The sequence below is a fragment of the Nothoprocta perdicaria genome, unplaced genomic scaffold (assembly GCF_003342845.1).
Source record: "Nothoprocta perdicaria isolate Ctin4 unplaced genomic scaffold, notPer1 scaffold_371, whole genome shotgun sequence".
Classification (NCBI taxonomy): domain Eukaryota; kingdom Metazoa; phylum Chordata; class Aves; order Tinamiformes; family Tinamidae; genus Nothoprocta; species Nothoprocta perdicaria.
In genome coordinates, this window is record NW_020455612.1 from 499496 (window position 1) to 521681 (window position 22186).

The following is a 22186-nucleotide window of genomic DNA, read 5'->3' on the forward strand; positions in this document are numbered from 1 at the left end:
AAATACTTTGTCTTTGGGTAACATAGCTTGCAGGGAATGGCTGAAGCTATGTAAAGCTTTAGTTTGAAATTGCTAGCTTTTAACTGTGATTTAAGTGAAGGTTTCTTGCTAGTTCTTCCAAGTAATAGATTTTAATCTTGTTCTGCATTTGTACTTTGTTTTCTTAAGAGAGGTTGCCAGTGGTAGAAAACCATTAAAACACAATGATTTGCATTTATATGACTCTTCTGCTGATTTTGGAACTTCTTCTCACTTGCCAGAAGGATAGACTACATATGCATTTGAGCAATTGTAGAATTTGCTGTGTTTATTCATATTGTTACAAAGTGAGGTTTTATAACTAGTAACTAAATTATAGTGAATATAGTGTATATAACTAAATAACTAAATAATGTAGTGAATACAACCTGTATGGCAGGCTACCMTAACTGCGTTTACCTTGAAACTTTTCTTAAAAAAAAGCTTCCTTTACAAAAGCTAACCTTTCCCAAAGCATTTGCAAAGCATTTGTAATCCTTGAGGCTTTAAGCTATTTTTCCCCAAGTTTGCTGAAAATTCTTTCAGAAAACATATACCTGCAACTGACTGGCTTGCATGACAGTTGAGAAACATCACTGACCTTGGTTTTGTCTGTGTTTTTGTCTCTGTTCTTGCAGTTGGTCCGTTAACCATCACCTTCAGGGTGCTGCCCAGTGAGAGAATGATTATCCAAAAAAATCCCCTTGTCCACTCTGGAGGCCGCTACAGACCCCCTCACTGCTTGGCCCGCTACAAATCAGCCATCCTTGTAGCGTACAGGGGCCAGGAGAGATACCTCCGCCACTTCCTTTACTATCTTCATCCTTTCTTGCAGCGCCAGCAGCTCAGTTACAGCATCTACTTGATTCAGCAGGTAAATCTAATTGGATGTGTCTGGTGATGCAACCAAGCTTTATGCTCAGGGGGCTCAGAGTCTGAATGAGAAGTGGAAATCTTCTAATGGGGAAGTAAGACCTTATGGGTGGGTTGAGGGCAGATCAGTTACATCCTGCTTTATCTCCAGAGCTGCTAATGATTGGAGTATTTTAGCACTTGCTTATCAGCACTCTGCTATTGATTTTTTTCCCTACCAAAAGGATAGAACTATCTTTAATAGTAACTTTTCTTTTCAGCTTTTGGGAGAGTTGAAATGTGGTTTGGCTGTAGCCTGTCAGTATAGCTGCTGAATAAACTGGTGAGAGTAAATACTAAGATGGAAGCTGGAGATCTTTATTTAGTGTTCTGTATCAAATAAAAATCTGACTTGACTTTGCTATGGGATAACCTGTGTAGCTCAAGCACCTATTACTTACTGACAGAAACAGGGAAGCTTGGGGCTCATTAAAGAAATCTGAGAGCAGACTGGGAAGGAGGGGAACTTTTTCGTGATCAAATGTTTTCCCAGTTCCCAGCACTAATAATCAACAATTAGGTCAAAAGTGTTGATGTGCAGATTTAGACCTAAGAATTGACTTACTGCTGGCTTAAACGTTGGCTGCCTTTTTGTGCTTGCAGGATATAATCCCTGATGCCGTAAAACTTGCAATGATTAATGAGAATATTGCGAAGAGAGTGGATAAAATATTCTGTCCGTGATATGATTTTTGCGGCCAAAGCTGAGTCACTGCAGTGTCACTCAGCTGACTAAAAGTTTTTGCACCATCAATTTTAATGGACTTGGTGTCTTTACCATGTGCAAGTTTTCCTTTCCAGGTGGGGAATGGTACCTTTAACCGAGCAAAACTGCTTAATGTTGGTGTCCGCGAGGCCATGAAGGATGAAGACTGGGACTGCCTTCTCCTGCATGATGTGGACCTAATACCTGAAAATGATTATAATCTCTATATCTGTGATGAATACTATCCCAAGCATATGGCCAGTGCCATGGACAAGTTTCAGTACAAGTAAGTGCCTGCGTTTGTCTGGGATGTGTGTGTTCTAACTGGTTCCCTTTCAGCATTCAGACAGTATGAACAGGGATAAGAGAAAAACATGGCTTCCAAGAGTAGGTTTTTGTTTAATTTTGTACTAATGATTTCACCAGAAAAAGATATACTTAAGGTCGCAATCTTGAACAGTTGCCTGAAGTTCCTTATTTTACTGTTAGCTCAGGCTGGCAAATGATCCTATTACTAGCCTGGTGCTTGCTGGCACACTTTTCTGTTTGCTTTTCCTCCCAAAATGTATAGGATGTGAATTATCAGACCACACAGAATATGAGTGATATGATAGATATCTGGAACTAATTAGTTGCTAATTTTAAAACCATCTTTGTACTGAATTTGCTATTTGGGTTTTGGCATTACAATAGAAATGTCTTAATTCAAGGCTTAGAGCTTTCTTTTGAGTACTTTTTCTTGGACTTACTATAACTTGCCACTTCACATCTACTTTTTATTTTTAAAGAAAAAAGGTCTGTAAAACAAGATTAATATGCATGTTAACATGAATGATGTTGTTAGGTTGTTTGTGAAGAATAACATTCAGACTTGATGCTTTCTGTTCTTTTTTTTTTTTTTTTTTCTCCCTCCTTTAGTCTGCCATATAAGTCTTTTTTTGGGGGTGTATCTGCTTTGACTCCAGAGCATTATATGAAGATGAACGGGTTCCCAAACACATACTGGGGCGACGATGGTGAAAATGACGACATTGCTATAAGGTATTGATGCACAGGACATGGAATCTTATAACACAAGCAAAGGAGCTAGTGAAACATGTAGTATTGCCCAAAGAAGGAACACGCTCGCAGAAGCACTGCAATTCAGGTGCCATTTGGATTGATTGGGGTCAGAAAAGGCTTAGGCAGCATGAATCTAATTACTGTACACTGGGAAGAGAAAACTTCCTTCAGAGCCTGGGTGACAGAGAATGCTAATCCACAACCTTGTGCCTTCAGCTGCTCTGGGGAGTTTCCAAGGGGTTAAAACCACTGATTGACAAGTAACTTCATTGACATCAAGAGCCCCCAAAGGAAGGAATGACAAGCTTGACAAATGAGAAAAGGTAGTAAAACGGGTACTTAATTCCCAAACAATTGGGAATTTAAGCTACATTGTGTATACACAGTGCTGTAAATACTATCAACTCAGTAGTACTTGAAATTAAGGAACATAAGAAATTACATCTTCAGCATTAGATGATGCAGAGGTCTGAGTACTATTATGAGTCAGTGACAGCAAAAAAACAAAATATCTTTTTTCTTCTGCCTTTGTTGCTATGGCACCAGCACGCTCTAGAAGTGAATTTGATGACTTTACTTCCAGGTACTCTGCATAATGCAGAGTCTGCATACAAAATCATGGCTGCATCTTTATTCAGCTCCATTGCAACATTTCATCCAGAGTGAAACTTTATCATCCTGTACTGAGGCATGCTCTTGGGGACTTATAAATTGACAACAAAGGCTCTTTTTTTTTTTTTTTTTTTTNGAGACTAAATGTAAAATGTAGAGAATTTGTGATTTTTGGTAATTGAGGCAAATACATGAAATATGCACCTGATTATACAYTATTTCATCAAGGCAAAAACTTTTTAAGAGTCATCCATAAGTTAGTGTAGTCATCCTTAAGTTTTAGTGCAGTGTATGTGAATTGCATTATCACTAGAAGGTAAAAACAATTGAAAAAAAAAAGAAAAAACAAAGGCTCTTTTTTTTTTTTTTTTTTTTTTCCTTTTGGTCTTGTACAGTGTGACAAGTTATACAATTTCAGTGGAATGTTTTGTTCAAGGACTGTGGGAGTTTGTACAAAGCAGTATTCTTTGGGGAATTGAAAGTCAGGTTTTCTAACATGTAATTTCGCCTTTTCCTTTCAAATAAAGCTAACTAAAAGCGTATACAATTTTTTTAGCGAGTCAGCATTTACTGAGGAATGGAATGCCAGGAAAACAGACCTTTAAATTAAGCACTAGAATGCTGAGTCTACTCAGCTCTTCTCTCAGTAGAGCTTAGGCATTTAGTGTGGCTTTCAAGCACTAGTGGTGAAAAGTCATACAAATTATATGCAAGAGGGCACTTCCTTACAGAAATCACTCAAGGTAAATAGGTTATATAGATCACAAACTAGTCCTTTCCTGAAAGGAGGCAAGTCTGTGTTGTTCTGTGAAAAAATTAGGCCAAGGATTAGCAGTACTATGGTTCATAGGTACCTAGAGCTCAGGGGCAGTGACTGCTAATGACTTATACAACTTTCCAAAGTCAGGAACTGAGTTGTCTGTTTTTGAATAGCCACCATGAAACAGCTTCTAGGATTTGAATATTAAAAAGTAATCAAGCATTTCCTATAGAAGATGAACAAAAATAAATTGGCATCTGAAATTGGACATTGAAACCTGTCTTATGTAAAGAGTTTATGTTGGAATGCTGCTTTTTATAGCAAAATTAGCCCACCAAGAAGTAGTGGCTGCTACTTATAATTGGCAAGGATTACAGTTCTCTACTATATTAGTTGTTAAAGCTAAGCCTTAGAAAGCACTAGCATCCACATTTTTCTTAGAAGAAAACATACTTTAGTAGCTTCACTTCATATAGTTAACACAAACTATAGAAAGAGGTTCTTAATAAAACATTCCCTTTTTTAAAAACTGTTTCCTATTGGGTTATTAGTTTAAACTTGCAATATAAAAATTGAAACAGCAAAACTAGCTCAGCATTCCTGCCACAGGCTTATAAGCTAATCCTCAACATGACATCCCTATGCACAGGCACTTTATTCTTTGCTTTAAAGGATCCAGTTGGCAGGAATGAAAATAGTTCGGACTCCATCTCATCTTGGACACTACAAAGTGATGGACTACAAGGAAGAGACAGAGATCCAAGAGCCTTGGAGAAGGTAACTGTTCTGGGGGGCACCTAGATGGCCACTCAGTGCCATGTTACTGTAAGCATCATCTTCCTCAAAGGCAGGAAGTATCCCAAATGCCACTGCTTATTTTAGTACTGCTGTATAAAGCTAGTTCCCTGTTTTTTGCTGATAGATTTGAGGATGCTCCATTTTAAAAGCATGATTTCATCTTCTGATATTTTGGATTACAGCATTCGGTAGCCCTTATATCTTTTGCAAGACTTCAGTCTCCCCGAACACACACACAATATTAGAAGCTAGTACGAGATGCCAAGTGTGTTGCAACTGAACTGCACTGCTCGTGTCTCTGCCTTTGAAGAGTGGGTGCCTTAACTTCCTTCTTTCCTACTTGGTAGGAAGGTGTAGTTTTGATAGACAGCTGACAGGAAGTGTAAAACTTGAGCATTAATTTTTCAAGTGCCACCTCAGTTTGCCTTTTAAATAGGGAGAATTGAGTTTGAAGATCCTTTTGTTATGCGTATTCTGAAAAGTATTATGCAGTTTCTATATGATAAAAAATACTTTTCTGTCCAACACTTACACTGTATTAAAATCACTTGCAGATATACCATGACCCCTCTGAAAATAGTAGAAACCACACTCTAGCTTGAAGAAAAGAGTAAGGTGCATCACAGAGACCTTTAAAATGACCTAGTTTACATAAAAGAGTTGGAGGAGGGCGCTGGTTAAAGGACACTGGAGGCTTCTCATATTGAYCCATCAGACTTCCTTCTCATGATCTTAAGACAGAGGTTTCAGTGACAGTCCTGTCCTAAACCTACCTTCAGCGGCCTCTTTCATGTAGACCCAGGTCTTGCTAAGCTGGCACTAGTTTCTTATTTTTGCACTTCATTCATCTCCTGTGTTCCAGTACAAATTGTGCTTCTTGTTTATAAGGCTTAGCGTGATGTTAGTCCAGTTTCTCTCACAGAATTACCTCCTCTAATCTATATTACGTGAAAAGAATCTTCTTGGGCTTTTTCTACTAGCAGTTTTCATTCATCTGCTAAGCTCTTGCCATCTCAAACAACATTTCTTCCCCCACCTCTGTGAAAGCAGCAGCTGCATGCAAACATAAACATTTCCTAACTGCTGGTGTTGTTCCTCCTTCAGGCCTGCTTCCCGGCATAACACCAGGAAAACATGGAAGGATGATGGAATGAACTCATTAGAGTTCAAGCTCCTTTCCAAGAAGAAACACCCGCTTTACACCAACATCACTGTGGACATTGGATACGTTCCTCCATTTTCCTAAGGAAGTTAAATGAAAATTGGGAGTTTGAGCTTACTGTGGCAGCACACGGGCCTCTACCTCCTGTACTACAGTGCATGCTCCGCATGAGACTAGTCCTTTTGTCTCCTGTATTTCACTTCTCTTCAGAGTGTACAAGACTTAGAAGAAAAGACTTCAGAAGGAGGTTCGACAGCTAGTGAATAGGATAGGGTTGCTGCATAAAGACTCTGTCAGAGTGCTATAAAAAACAATCCCTACGGAGTTGGATGCACCTCAGGCCCTGAGGATTAAGATCTCCTTGAGAGGAAGGTAACTTAAGTTTTCTAGGACCCTGTGATCCATAGCAGGATAGTTCTATCCTGCTGCCTATTGAAAAGGTAAATGAGATGCAAGCCATGTCAGATACTGCTGTCCTGCTGGGGACACAGCTGTTCTGCAATGTTGTATTTTGAAAAAGAATTTCACAGCCAGTGTTATGGCATTGAAACCTGTTATATTTCTGTAAATATCTTCTGCAACTTTGAGTAAAATAAACTGAGAAGGCTGTTGGGTTTGAGATTTTATAGAATACTTCAGAGTCTAATGAGGGAGGAAGTTGCCGTGAACTCAAAGAAAACAGAGGTCACATCCTTATTTCTGCATCTTGCAAAGTCCTTCAATAGTTACATGTTTTTACTGTAGTTATAGAACAGTTCAGGCTGGAAAGGACCTGAGGTTTATTACCTAGTGTAGCCTGCTCAGTTCAGGGAAATAAATCCAATATTTCAGCTGTTGATCAAACAATGAGCTTTGTAATTTGTCAAGCTTGAACTATCTTCAACATAACCACTTCTGAGAAAGGCAATGCCAGAGACTGAGTCACGTGAGATGGGACCCTGAGAGGCACTTACCTGACTGCAGGACCTTGCTCCTTGTAATCTTACTCTCTATGAGGGCAGGCAGTAGCTCTGCCTACCAGACACAATTATTTTGCAAGCTTAAGACAGCTGTTTTTCATTACTGCTGTCATCAAATGTTTTGATGAAATGCTACGGCATACCTAACTGTTAGTTTTCCATCAATCTCTGATTTTCTAAAACAAGCACAAATAGTCATGGCATGGATATTCATATGAATATGCACTGTGTCAACAGTGAGTCATAAAGCATTAAATAAAAACAATAAAATAAAAAGCAGCAGCTTTCCCAGAGCTAGCCAGTGCATTTTCTTACAGATCCTCCAGAATAACAGAGCCTGTAGCCTACTGCAGAATTAAATGGCCTTTCATTTTGCTGCAGAACACTTGCGCACTCCCACTGCATGGTGAGTTGAGCTTATGAAGTACAAGAGATGCCTTTTGAATTAAATGGGATTCATTTTATTGAGAGATTTTTAAACATCCCCTCAACTGTTACCATTATTGCCTCCCCTAACACATAAGCAGCTTTTCCCTAGGCTGGAAAAGAAATAGGTTTTCTCAGCAACGTTGTAGATGCTGAAGTATTCTTGTGCTTTGACTGAAAAAAAGTGGCCTGCTCCTTTTGAAGTCAGGGGCAGTATAGGCTGCCTCTCCACTATACCAAACAGTAAGTTTAGCTGTGAGAGTAGAAATGTTTCAGGGGGCACAGTTCAAGTCCTTCCACTGGACCAGCCAAAACAAGGAAACTTATATGTGTCCCAGCAGAAAGTGCATAGAACACCACCAAGAACTGTCCCTAAAGGTCAGTCCACATCTCCAGTCCTYACAAAATGAAATTCTGAACCAATCAGTTAGGTGCTGTGAAGAAAAAGTTTCCTCTGTGCTACTGAAGTGCTCGTTCAAGTAGAATGCTGGGCTTTAGCTGCTGTACCAGCTACCACACCAGCAGGTCTGTCCCCRTCTCCTAGAGCCTGGGCCCTGTGCATCCCTACGAGGTCTGAGGCTGCGTGCTGAAATCCACTGTGATGTTGATGTACAAGGGGTTGTGTTCCACTGAGAGCAACTTATATGAACAAGAATTCAGCCCATCTGATTTCCACGTTCTAGAGACTTGGCGTAAAAGCTTCATCCTGAGAACAGAGAAGAAATAATCTTTGTAACTGCACAGAATTAAAATGAAGGTGACAGGAGGGMTGAGCTCTTCCTCATTACTAGTAAACATGCCGGTGAGGCTACAGCGATCGTGGGTCTACTGGGAACATCAAGGTCTGCTTTTTCTGTCGCGACTGTGCAACCTCAGGCAGACGGGAGAATAGCTCTCGGGTTTTGCGAGGCTTGGGTTTTTCTTAAAACTATTTTCTGTCTGGAATCACATGCTGAAATGACATCTGTGTGACTATAACATTGGAAGTTTTTAAGGAACATTACCCAGCATGTGCAGGCAGCTGTCACGGATAGCGCCCAGCTGGCAGTTGTGAGGAGTGGTGTGACAGTTGTCCCCCCCAGAGACTCTGGCACCACAGAATGCCCCTTTGGACAATACCAGAAGACTGGGCTACCAGTTCCCTGGCCCTTGGCCCCCTACTAAGCCAAAGCAAGGTGCAACTCCGTCCCCGACTCGCCTCTCTCTGTTTTCTTCGTTGCCCTGGTCTCGAGTGTGGAAGATCATTGTGTACCGGGCTACGTCAGGCGACGGCCTCATCACTCGCATCTTCTGCATCTCAACCCTAAAAGAAGCAATAGTGCAGTGAGCAGGACATGAATGTAAGCCACATGTTAAGGCAAACAAAAAAACAAACAAAAACCATTTGGAGACCTTGGGTCTTACAGAAGCTGTGGAAGCAAAGCATCAAGAACCATAAGAACCCCATCTTTACYTCTTCCGTGCCCCATTTTGCCTCAGGGATAGAGCTCAAAGACAGTCATGCCCCAACAGAGAGTAGCTCTGTCCTCTGCAAAAGAACCAAGTCCCTTTCTCTCTAATGGTCTGAAGGCCCCTGTGTAATTTTTAACCTTTGTTGACATGAATAAATGTCTCTTGATTATGCTCCCGGAAACACTGAGTCGCCTGCATGGATTAAAGTGCCTGATATCAGGCACTTCATTGGATCTTTGGCCTTATCCATGGAACACAACAATTTTGCTGCTAGATGTCTCAGCCTCTGCTAGTTGAAAAAGCACCTAAAAGAGCAATCAGCAAAAGTTGGGGAAACTGGGCTCCCACAGATTTTCCATGACTTTGAACAGCAATAAATTATCACATGGAGGCAACAAACACTCTCAAATTCTATTTGTGCTACTCATTTTAGGAAGGGGCCCCAAAAAGAGYGGGAGCCTCATTCAGCACTGAGGCAACACTAGCCCTGATTCCTGGCAGATGGAGAAGGGGATGCTGCCATCTGCTGCCTTCGCAGGGAAAAACTGCAAGAAACTCTCCTGACARTAATAACCCCTCACCCTGGCACAACCTGCAAACAGTGCAGCCCAAGGTCTRCCTGCAGGCAGAGACGTAAGGCAAGTGCAGTGCAGTGTGTGCCCTCTAGCTGGGAAGTTCCCAGGTGCCACGCACGGGCCAGCATCACTCGACTCCCACCGCTTTTACAAAACACCCTAGACACCCAGCTACCCTCAGGAAACCCTGCTGCTCTGCTGCAGAGCCGGTTCTGCATCTTGCGAACATTTGAAACGACCACAGCGTCATCTTTGCTCATGACCTGGGGCATTTTCAGGAAGCTGAGGAATAAGATTTGACCCAGCCATCCCTTGCAACTCTCAAGATGGTCTCACAGAGAAGTTGCTGTGTGCAGCCTGGAGTTTAAAAAGAAAAAAAAAAAGAAAAAGAAAAAAAAGGAAAAAAAAAGAGAAAAAAAGAAGTAATGGGACCAAAACCTGTGTTACTACTAGATTTTTTGATCTTTTCTATTTCTTGAAGCACAGCCCACACTCATCAGTTAGGCTAGACTGACATGGGGATAACTTTCATTCAGAAATTGTTTACTTCTACCTGCTTCGTTTCACCCATGTAATCATTTAACAACACCAACAGTATGCATTAAATGTCCCTGAGACATTTGTTTGGATATTTAAGCAACTGAACAGAGTAAGAATGGAGCTTTTATTGGTCATCAGCATGTATGCTGATTGATTGACATACTAAATATGATCTGTTGGTTTATTTGCCTGCTAAACTAACTAAACTATTTGCTACTGCTTCAACAGCCAGGTCTGTAAAGCTAGATTTAACCACAGTAGCAATAGGCATAAGGCAAATACACACAGTCTGCATAAGGTCCAAGTTACTGACTATGTTAACACCAACAGAAAAATCTAAGCCATGTTCAGAGGAAATCATTATACAGTCAGTGAATGCAACCCCCTTTCCCCTCCCCAAACCAAACACTGCCATTCCCTTGCAAAGTATTAAAGCTGCATTCATTTGTGTTTCTTGCAAAAACAAAACAAAAAACTACTCCACATTCAATCCTACTATTTTGGTTWTAACTGATTCCCAAAGCAAGAATGTTCTGTGGTTGTTTCCTCCTCTCAAAATATACCAAGAAACACCCCATRACCACCCCAAAACTCGATCTCAACAGAAGGACCAGGCTTCAGCTGTGCCTAATCTTGTCAAAGAGGAACCTGTTCTCAGAACTGCATCTCACACTCAGAGTCCCCACAGCAATAAGGCTGCTGAGTTGAAGACTCCTGTACTGTTCCATACTGTTCCATCTTGTGTTCCAGGCTTGCTTGAATTCACACAAGTTTGTTGCTTTTTTTGTTTGCTTGTTTGTTTAAACCCACTCCTAACCCTCCCATACRCATTTCCCCCCAGCCTTCCTTTTACCTGATTCGAAGGTCATCATCTTCTCCACCCCAACCCCAGTAGTTGTTAGAGAATCCATTCACCTTGGAAAACTGTTCTCTCGTCAGAGCAGTTACACCGCCAAAATACCCCTGGTAACGTAACCTGAAAGTGCCGAAGAGGAGAGAAAGAAGAATTAGAAGCCTTGCTCTACTAATGGTAGAGTTGTTTTGTTTTGCCAAAAATACAGTGTTGCTTTAGGGCAGAAACAACTGGCATAGAGAGACTAGCACAGTCCTACTTGAATAGATTTTTTTTTTTTTTAACTCATGACTCCCTTTGCAACTCAAAAAAGCTCTTTACTTCCAGGACTCTGAATGCGAAGGAAAACAACAAAGCTATGTAATAATATAAAAGAAKCAAGAAGAGCTGGCTCCTTTGTGATAATGAATGTACAGCTAAATTTCAAAAATTTAACATGAAAAACTAAGGGAAATGTGCAAGCAGTTCTCAGCAGAACTGGACTTAGCAATATTATAAGATAAATTCCAAGGTAAAGTGTAGTTAAGAGGAGATATCTTTATAACCTCTACCTTCCTTGTCCTGAAAATTGCATCCACTTAAACAAACAAACAAACAAAAAACCTGGACATACCGTGTTTACTCACCCTCTTCTGCTGCCCTGCTATCTTCTTTTTATGACACCCTCTACTTGCATGGCCCTTAAGGCAACCATGATAATGCTGCCTCTACTACACTGTCACTGCCAAATTTAAGCGGGGTGTGCAAATGCCTGCAGATGACATTTTTATGTGAATGTAAACAGAGGAACCAACCGGCAAAGCTACAAAAGTCCACATTACATCAATTTACATGTCTGGCAAGTGAAAATGCTTATGATTCCATGGATCAATCACAGGGGAAAAAAATAGGCATACTCACCCTCCCATTCCCCCTACACACATTTTCTTCCTTGAGGCTGCCTGATTTTTGCTCCTGTCATAGAATTGCAGGAGAATCAACCTCTGGAGATCACCTGCTCTGCCCTCCCCACTCAGGACAGGGTCAACTACAAGAGGCTGTTCAAGGGCCATGTCCCCTGAGCCTTCTCTTCCTGAGCTCTCTAAAATTCTTCTCATGTGTGAGATGCTTCAGCCTCTTGATCATCTCTGTGGCCCTTCACAAAGAACCATCCCCAGGCAGCATGGCCTTCCAAAGAGAGTTGATAGGAAATTAAGAGCAGAGCAAAGTGACCCTTTAGTAAAAGCAAAAACCATCTGCATGCCTAGTTATTCAAAACCCAAGCAGTAACCAAGGCATAGGAAGTAAAACACCTTTAGGTGTTTCCCTAGTCAAGAGCCTGTGGCTCTGTCCAATACCCAAGGCAGGATGTGTGTTGCTTTGGTGTGTTGAGCATCCTGCAGCCCTCAGCATTCTCTTTGCGATGAAGACCGCTGCAAAAAAAACTGTCACAAGCTTAGTTTGCTTTAGGTTGTTCCAGTTATTACTAAATAACTGGTAGAGTAAATATTATTCTATGTAAAAACTTGCACACTCAATCTCTTTCTCATATATTGAATAAAGAAAACCCAGAGGTGAAGCAGCGTTTTAGCTCAAAGCACTTTTGAAAAGTCAATTTCTAGTAGTTCGTATTGCTAAATCCCAAGAGCGGGAGACTGCAAGTCCACTGCTATATGTCAGCCTCTGGTGTGTTGCTTTCCAATGGGAACCTCCTTTACGGCACCCCAGAAACAGGAGCAGTGATGACAACCACTACACAGATGACTAACAAACGGCTCTATTAGAAGAGGAACATTTTTAGTAATATGGCATTTTCCAGCTGGTATTCGCTCCACAGTTGTGATTTCCTACCTGTATCCAGTATTGTTCCTGCCAACTACAAGGTGCTTGGGTTGTCTGTCACACATGTAAATATTAAAGTCATTCTCCGGCACCAGGTCCACATCATGGAAAATGAAACAGTCCCAGTTCTCCTCTTTCAGGGCCTCTAGGTATCCCACATTCAACAGCTTAGCTCGATTAAACTTCGTGCTTCCAGCCTGCGGAAAAGATGGGAAAAATCTCTAAAACATCCTGCTCAAATGTTTCTAACGAGAACTACTCCCAGGCTTTTGCTCTGATCACAGAGTTCCTAACCGTGCTTGGGCTTCAACCGCCTTTACAGCAGCACCTACACGGACTGCTGCTCTGTGACACTCTGCCGAGCACCAGAGCGGCCAGGGATCTGAGGTGCTCCAAAGGGCTGGGGCGACTCAGCTCCGAGGAGCCTGCCTGCTGCACGGCGCCGCTCCCAGGAGCTGTTATCTCCGCTCCAGCCCTGCGATTCCTAGCGGGCTACGTAACAGGAGGCCGCAGGAGACAGCTTAGGACGCAGTTGTCTGTGCAAGCGCGACGCGCAGCTGAGGGAAGCCCAGCAGCGCTCCCACACGCTGAAGGGTTCTGGAGTGCTGGACACAGGTGACTTGAGTGCTGCTGTGCGGGCACAGAGGGGACAAGGGCATTTCCCTGCGCCATGCAGTAGGTGGCAGAGCTGGGAATAAAACGTTCAGCCTCTTCAGGTCTTGCTTAACCCCTACCTGCACCTGAACTGCCGTGCTGCACAGGGACTCCACCTAGCACAGAGCTTCGCTTTACCGAGTTGGGATTGTTTGCTTTCACTCTAATTTACTGTATCTTCACTTTTTACAACTATTATTTTTTCATCAACTTTATACATATATATATATATATATGAAATATATTAAATATATTTTTAGTTATCTATAAATACAAATAAGCTGGCAGTGTTGTAAGCTGTTGCCAGCAGGTCAAAGGAGGGGATCCTGCCCCTCTCCTCAGCTTGGGTGAGGCTGCACCTGGAGTATTGGGGGCAGTTCCAGGCTCCACAGTGTAAGAGGGACGTGGAGCTTCTAGATAGGGTCCAGCAGAGGGCAACCAAGATGATTAAGGGACTAAAGCATCTATGTTATGAAATAAAATCTAAGATTTTATCTTATGAAAGACTAAGTGAGCTGGGCCTGTTTAGCCTGGAGAAGACTGAGAGGAGATCTGATCAATATGTCTAAGTACCTGAGGGGAGAATATAGGGAGGATGGGGCCAAACTCTTCTCAGCGGTGGCCAGTGACAGGACAAGGGATAATGGGTACAAGTTGAAACACAGGAAGTTCCATCTGTATGTGAGGAAGAACTTCTTGCCTGTGAGGGTGCCAGAGCCCTGGCACAGGCTGCCCAGGGAGGCTSTGGAGTCTCCTTCTCTGGAGATCTTCCAAACCCGCCTGGATGCCACCCTGTGCCCCGTGCTCCGGGTGTCCCTGCTGGAGCAGTGGGCTGGACTAGATGATCTCTAGAGGTCCCTTCCAACCTTAAACATTCTGTGATGCTGTGAGCCCTTATCTATTTATTTTTAATGGACTGAACACACATGAGCCAGCAGAACATTCTCCACTCCTGGGCAAGCTGGGAAGCTGCCTCCAGTTCACACTTGGGAATCAAATGGACAAGCTTTATGCTTCCAGAATCCTGTCTGCAGCCTGAGAGAAGGTCACTTCTGTCAGAGCTGGCAGTCTGGTGAACTTCAAAGAATGAAAAAAAAAAAAATCAATAGAAAGGAGTCCAGAAAGCTCTAGCAAACCCCAGGAAGAGGATCCATGGCAGAATGAAAGGAAGCTGCCCTCCCCATACTGAGAGAGTGCTGACCTGTAGGGAAAAGCAGGCACAGGCTAAGCATGTTTTATTGCTTTACTAAGTAACTTTGCTTCAAAGAAGCGATTTGCTCACCACTACCAACAGCCACCTGCTCCTGCACAAAGAAGATGCACAGGATTTAGGGCTCATCATGCCTGCAGCTAGGGAAATGAAGCTCAGGGCTCATTTGAAAAATACTAAATGAGGGAGCATCAATTGTTTCCTATTTGAGAAAGGGAAAGGGCCCTCCTTCCAGAGGACAGTCTGCCTAACCACTGAGAGAGGTGAAGCAAAAGTTCCCAACCTTGCAAGTGAAAAACTTCACACTGCTGCTCTGAGCAGACAAATGTTTCAGAATTCCTTATTAAATTTTGTGAACATAATGGCAGCTTTTCTTCACCTCACATACCTCAATAGAACAAAACAATGTCCATTCTTCCAGTGGTTAACCACTGCTTACTAGCTAGTTCAGCCATAATGTGTAAAAGTACAACATATACTAATGCTGAAGAAATCCCCACTTTCCTACTGTATAGTCCAYATGATGATTACAAACAAGGAAGGAGCAGAATATTCCAACTGAAAGAAAATCCTGCCATGACTTTTGCCATTGTTCTGCCMTGGCATAGAGCAGAAGTGTTAAAAAAAAGCAGCTTTCTCCTAGAACAGGCTGCTGCTCCCTTGTTAAATGACTCCAGGATAGCTAAACAGAGAGGAAGAGAAACTTCACTAACCTTCACTAACCTCATTTGTGTCCTGCTGTCTGGAAAATCTGTCTAGTGCCAAAGCAGAGTGGGTAAATAATGACAGTAAAGGAAAACTGATACAGTTAAAGATCAAAGACAASAGAGGGATCTGTGCTGCCTTAGCTCACGTGACTTAGGCACCACACGAGATGGACAAGAACCTGGCAAAGGCCTGAACGCTCTGACTTGAGCTGTTGAAWCAGCACAGCTAAAGAGAATATGAAAAATAAAGCCATTAAATCTTTCAGGAACCAAATGTTAAGACCGCTCCTTCCCTCAACTCTTGTCAGGCAACTGAAGTAGCTACTGGCGGGGGTGGCATGTTTACCTTGGGACAAGTACAACCGCAAGATGTGTGCGGGTTACTGAGCACGGCAGCCAGTGAGCAGATGGCAGCGGAGAACCGAGGCCTCCGATTCCAACATCTCGGARTTTAACGGCACCGCTTTTCAGCCTAGTTGTGCAAATATATGGTGCAGGACAAGCAAGTTGTCGAAAGGTCCGAGCACTGAGAAGCCTGTAGATCTGGCGACCCCACTCAGAGAGGTGCCTGTAGCTGCCCCACCTGGTGGATCACGTAGATGCCATAGTCCAGCTGCTGCCTCTGCAGGAAGGGGTGCAGGTGCTGCAGGAGGTAGAGCAGGTGCCGCTCCCGGTGGCGGTGCGGGATGAGGATGGCCACGTGCTGCCGTGCGGAGCACTCCCGGGGGCGGGAGCGGCCCCCAGCCACCTGCGCGTTCTCCTTCTCCACTTCTTCCAGCGTGAGAGATTCCTTGAAGGTGAGTTTGCTGGCACCTCCTGTGGAGAAGCACGGGAAACTTTACCGATTTGTGTCTGCTTGAGCCATACAAGAAACCCAGGTTCAAGCCTACAGTTTGTTTCTCAGGCTTTTGAAGAGAAAAATATTACTACAGTGACATTATAGAGGTAGTAGACGGAGGAGTTAGTGGATGTTTCATCACWTAAACCGATACAGAGCAATGACAAGAAAACTCTAGAGAAGTTCCACCCAACTGCAGGAGGATTGGCCCCAGATGGCTGCAGGACAGAAAGGGGGATGGCAAAATGGAAAGAGATGTAGGGCTGGAACCATGAGAAACCACCACAGCTTAAAACATAAACAACAGTATCTCAGGCTCAAGACCAGAATTGTGTAAGAGAAAATATATCTGGGCTCTCTCTGCCAAAGGGAATTTTCATCACTTCTTTTGCACTGATGTGTTGTCCTAACCCCTCCAAATTCAATAAACAAACACAAGAGAACAAGGCGAGCAACTGTAACAGCACACAGCTTTACCCTGAACAAACAAAGCAAAAGGGGAGGGTGCAGCTACACAGCAACTCACAGGGCTACGTCAGGGAGGAGGGAGAACCCAGTTTCACAAACAGGTACCTAACGGGGCTCGTGAAGAAGGTAACAGGGCACTGCAAGGCAGGTGCTGGCTGCTGCTAGCCCAGGGTCTCCAGGTTGTGCCAGTAGTCTACCTAAACAGCTAGAACTAAAAAACAAAGTCACCTATTTGAATTTTCACCCTAAATCAACAGCAGTTCAACGATACAATGATCCAAGTGGCACTGCTACCTCCAAGGCAGCTGCAAAGACCTTCGGTTGCTGAGATAAAGAGGTGCAAGCACACCTGATAATGGAAAGTCTCTTGTGTAGAAGAAAAAGGGAACACTGTAAAGAAATCTGTGAAAGTGGTAAACAGGCATAAGACCYATTTCTCTTTATGCTGTCCCTGTAGAGTTTGCAGTTTCCAGTGATAAACTGCGCTCCAGCTCTGCAAATTAAGCAGCTATAGGAAGTGAACTGCCCACGTTCTTTTACATACCCAGTGAGCAGCCCAGAGCAAAGTTTAATATGCAGGTCATGGGTTGCTGCAGCTTTTCTGAGGGACTCTCTGCTGTCTCTGTACCCTCTCCTCCAGACATCCAATGGAGTATCTGAGTAGGAATGGCCTCCATTTGATCTTATCCCCAAAGTGGTAGGATACGGGGTTTGCCCAGAACACACACAGGGTGACCACAGAGATCAATACAAGCAGCACTGAATGATGATTAATGGGTTTCTACCACACTCTGCTCACACGGGGAGCGCTGGCCCAGCTTCCTGACATTGGAAGCTGTATTCCAAAGCTCTCCCAGAGCCGAGAGCTGCAGCCGGTGCTGCCTGGGCGCCCTCTGCGTCGCCACACGTGGCAGCCCAGCCCCACATGCTCCACTCCTGCTCCGTGCCCCGAGGCAGTGCCTCACGCGCGGTACCTATGGCAAGGGGTGCTGCTGGTACCTGCTGTGCAGCAAAAACGCCAGGGCGGGCAGGCAGGAGAGAGCCAAGCCTGCAGCGCTGAGCATGTGCAGCTCGATAAAAGATCAACAGCAGCACATGCAGCTTGATAAGAGAGGGGGAAAACAGGCTCCTTACTTACGCAGGTATGGGGAGAGAGCTGGGCAGCGACCCTGAGATGACAGCGCTGTGGSAGCCTTCACCGTTGCTTTGGTCTCCTCCTCACCGTCCTCTTCCTTCTCCAGGCTGATGACCTTCCTGAAATTTTCCACCATGCTCTTAGCTTTAGGAATTGCCTGTCTGGAGTCCACGATGTAACTGAGTGTGGCCCAAAGCACCATCAAACACAAAGTGACAAGCAGCAACACTTTGAACTTATAGAAGAAGTGGAGGACGTAGGAGCTCAGGGCCATGGCTGTCCCTGTTCCACACACTGCTTCCTCCACAATGTTCCTGAGCCCCTTCCTCGCAAGCCCAGTGGGGGTGAAATCAAAGGTCCCACGACGAACGTCGCAGCAGAGGAGGGAAAGCAGAGGTGGGGACAGCTGCCACGGTTCCTCTGGTCTGGCAGCTCATGGAGCTTGGGGGCCGCTTGTCCTCGAAACGTCAGGAAACAGGACTTAACCTGGACCAAAATAGGGGGGATGGCAAGTTAGCTTTTACTGCTGTACCTTCATCGGAAGAACTTATGACAAGCCAAAGGATCACAGCACTGCAATATAAAAGGAACAAGAAATATCTACTGGTTAGAGCTGGGAGTACTTGGGAGACTAAGCTCTGCTCCTAGCTCAGCGTGCTGTATGATTTTAGACAAACCACTTCTTYTGCTCCCTGCATGTCTCTTTTCAGATCAGCATGTGCAGCAGTTGCCCAGAKATGTCTGCACATGGTGTCTGGCCCAACAAAAACTTCACAGGCCCTGCTGCTACTAAAGTTAAGGGCAACCTGCACAGCCATGGATGCTGCCAAGAATCCAGGAAGCAGCTCTGAGGAACTGACCTGTTTTCTCCTGAGAGACTGTTATCAGCCCTGTGTTGCTCTGCACCGCAGTGTGAACCTGTCATGCTTATCGGGCATCAAATGCTACTCCTTATCTACCCTCAGTGAGCACCACCCTGTGGGTTGTTGCCCAGTACTCCCTTCTCATTGCTGCCATACTGAGAATAAACAAGACAGGGATAAATCGTCCTTCTTTCTGAAGGAAGGTGCAGCTTTCCGTGATAGGTCTGCGAGGATCCAGTCCTTTATGTTCTCCCAACCACTTCCCAAAACTCCATTTCCATGCAGGGTTTTGATGGCTCCACACCATCGAGTTGGCACTCTTGCCTGATAGAACATAGCAGAGAAAGAACGAAATTGCCATGGAGAGAGTTTTGATAAGGAAAGCAAACAGGAAAATAGCCACTTGCAGGTAAAAGGCCAAGCAAAGGAAAAGCCTGTGCCGTTTTTATACCCTCTCCCCTTCTTTTCCATTGTGGAAAATTATCAGACTGGGCTGTGAGGCACTGACAGCATCGGTCTTTGTGGCTCTCCAAGGAAGTCCGAAAATGGTCTGGAAGTAGCCAGAATTAGCCTTTCCTCTGCTGATAACCACGAGCCCTGTTTTCAGAGCAGAAAACAGCAGTCAGAGAGCAACAACCAATACCCTCCCCACGGCACCTCCCTAACTGGCAATAGGTGCAATTAAGCACTGCCATATGTATCTGCAAAGCCCCAGATGATCAGCCAGGCTAAGCCACAAGCTGATAGCACATACTGCTTTCCACAAAAGGATCTCAAATCTTCTGATAAACAACTAGAAAGCAACTTGGTGAGAGGAAATCTATAGTATGTATGCCGTGGATGTGGTAAACTTCACTATTTATTTTCTGTGGTCAAACATTCATCGTTTTCCCCTGCTTTTGCACTATAAAGTATCCAGCCTCTGCGCTCTCCAACAGAGAAGAAATACAACATTCAACCCAAAGCAAAACAAATCTCATCACCTCAGTTGTAAAAATACCCCAGATTTACTCAGCACCCCTTCTCCATACACTCACTTAGGCAAGTGATTTTAACCACTTGTCTAAGTGGTTAAACCAGGTCAGTCTTACTTTTTCCTCCCGTACAGTCGAAAATGACAAGCGAGGATTAAGGCACGAGCTCCTTTCTCCGTCCTCGAGGGGTGTTCAGGGAGCTCCTGCTCGGGGTCCGGCTGGGGGCTCCTGCCCGTGCAGAGCAGCGCTCTGCCCCGAGCTGCGGCTGCCCCGGCCGGCCGGGGCTCCTGGGCACCGGGRAGCTATCCCAGCAAGCTGTGGATCCCGGGTAGCCGTGGATCCTGGGCACCTCACATCTCTTCACTACGTGCCAGGGCTCYCGTGACGCCACTGGGGCAGGTCTCAGCGCAGTCTCACACAAACTGAGATACAAAATCCAGCTGCACCGCGGGAGCTGGCGCSTGCCCAGCGAAGCCCTGCAAGGAGAGAAGGCTCCGAGGAGCCCGTGCAGCTCGGGACTCACCGGGCGCAGCTACTGCAGAGCTGACTTCACCTCCAGATAAAGGGGACCGAGGGGCGACCTCTGCGCTGGACGGGCAGCTCTACCTGTGAGCAGATGAGCTGCTCTAATCTCTTCCTGAGCTTATCAAAAGCAAATGCCTCCCCGAGGCAGCCAGGCCACCCGGGGGGAAGCCTGTGCACAGCTCAGCCCCACGCAGAGCACTAAACGCCCAAGCAAATGGTTATATTAAACGCTGCACTCCCTGCGCGTTTGCAAGAACCTGCTTGCAGAGCACCGGAGTCTGACGGCTGGAGACGCCAGCTCCCATCCCTCCGACGAGTGGGGTTCAGTTAATGTGTCCTTGATGGTCCCCGTAGGTTTCGAGGTGTCCTGGGTCTAGGGAGTCTGAAATCAAAGGCTGTAGCAGGGCCCTCATTCCGCCCTGCTCCACACCGAAGCCTCCCTGCCACGGGACCTTGCTGGGCGAGGACCTGCCCACAAGGACACAAACCCTCCAAGCAARGACACAAACCCTCCAGGCACGGCTTAAAGCTCCAGCACGGCCTCCACGCTGGAACCTGCACTCTCATCTTGCCAGGTGTTTGTTCCTGCACCCCTCCGGAGCCGGGATCCAGCATTTGGTAACACCCCATATGCTGAGGCACCAAAAGTTCCACAGGAACTTAAGGAAACACTTCTTAACATTGAGGGTGACAGAGCCCTGGCACAGGCTGCCCAGAGAGGTTGTGGAGTCTCCTTCTTTGGAGATCTTCCAAACCCACTTGGACGCAGCCCTGTGCCATGTGCTCTAGGTGACCCTGCGTGAGCAGGGGGGCTGGACTAGATGACCTCTGAGGTCCCTTCCAACCTTGGGCATTCTRTGATTCTATGATTCTATTTCCTCCTACTGCGTTTTTCTGGAAACCAGGCCACCCCAACCACATGGAAAACAAAGCTCTCCTCTGAAGGCTGCCTGATCCCCTTGGATCAGGGATTTAAAAAACATCCAAAAAAACAAACAAAATCCACTTTAAATTTATTTTTTAAATCTTTTAAATACATGACTGCAGTTGCTGCCAGCAGCAGATCCACAGTGTATTTTACTGATCCTCATACAAGTTACAGACTATGGCTGAAGTCCTGTCAAAAAGTCCCAAATGGGCTGGTGGGATTGCAGGCACGTGGGGAGGCRGCTGAAAGGCCAAAGGGCAACAGGAACAGAGGAAGGAAGGAGGACTGAGTTAGGAGATAAACAGCATGGACACGGCTGGGATTCACGTTCCAGCACCAGCTTGCACAGGAAAACAGATGGGAGTAATCAGTGTTTTACAGTTAAGAGAAAATAATTAAAAAAAATTAAATGGACTCAAAACAAAAAACAGTATAATCCACTTTAATCTCCTCCCATACTTACAGAATTCCAACTCAATCAGTCTCCATAATAGGTTGGGGAGAGGGGGTCCTAACTGGGAAAAGGAGCTGCAGATGAAACTATCACRTATCAAATATCAAAGTGAAAGAGGCATGAAAACAGAAAAATGAGTAGAATGAGATGAAATGGAAAAATCTAAGGAAAGAAGTGGAAGATAAAATAAGACTGAGATTTTCAATTAATATATTTCAGCTATTTCAGAATATTTCAATATGGAGATGTTTTATTTAYGATTTTATGTTATTTTGGCTTTGAAATTTTACTTCCAGGATGCTGCTTAGTCTTGCTGGCAGACCTTGCTACTGTGATACAAATGCTTTGTTATGATGCCCCAAGAGGTGACAGCAGGAATACTGATCCAATCGCTCACAGTCGAGCTCCAAAGCAAARTTACCAGGCCAGTGTTTGGTCTGAGATATTGCCTACCACAGCTTCAGTTCATCCCTTCCACCCAAGCACCCTCTCCCCATTAGCTGTCACTTTCAGTGACAGCCTGCTTCGTATTGGAAGCACACCGTATTTTTCTAAAAGAAGTTAGAAGAGTTTAAAAGAAGTTAAAATATTTATACCTGAGCACTTGATAAACGCGGCAGAAATACACATGCATAATCATAAACTATCAGTCCTTTTCTACTCACTACACAGGCAGAAGGGCAGAATTAACATTTCATATACAAGGAGCTACGCTCGCAGTTTGGTATTTTGGTGTCTTCTACGGAGAACAGAGTTTGCAAGGCAATGCATATA

At 44.6% G+C, this 22186-nt stretch overlaps 2 protein-coding genes across 2 annotated transcripts in view; one reads left to right on the forward strand and one right to left on the reverse strand.

The window, feature by feature from the left end:
* LOC112951789 (beta-1,4-galactosyltransferase 3-like) overlaps window positions 1-7080 on the forward strand; it is a 15050-nt gene extending 7970 nt beyond the window's left edge. Inside the window, exons 2-6 of the mRNA XM_026044552.1 lie at window positions 657-892; window positions 1732-1922; window positions 2555-2677; window positions 4743-4847; window positions 5973-7080. Coding sequence (XP_025900337.1) covers window positions 657-892; window positions 1732-1922; window positions 2555-2677; window positions 4743-4847; window positions 5973-6114 — 797 coding nt within the window. The 3' untranslated portion in view covers window positions 6115-7080. The remainder of the gene's footprint in view (window positions 1-656; window positions 893-1731; window positions 1923-2554; window positions 2678-4742; window positions 4848-5972) is intronic.
* Window positions 7081-7529: 449 nt separating this feature from the next.
* Window positions 7530-18148, reverse strand: B4GALT4 (beta-1,4-galactosyltransferase 4). The gene is made up of 6 exons (XM_026044551.1): window positions 17672-18148; window positions 15811-16043; window positions 12666-12853; window positions 10836-10958; window positions 8614-8718; window positions 7530-8121 (listed from the first exon to the last, which is right to left on the reverse strand). The coding sequence occupies exons 1-6, from the start codon at window positions 17940-17942 to the stop codon at window positions 7980-7982; spliced, it is 1062 nt and encodes a 353-aa protein (XP_025900336.1). The 5' UTR covers window positions 17943-18148; the 3' UTR covers window positions 7530-7979.
* Window positions 18149-22186: the final 4038 nt, after the last annotated feature.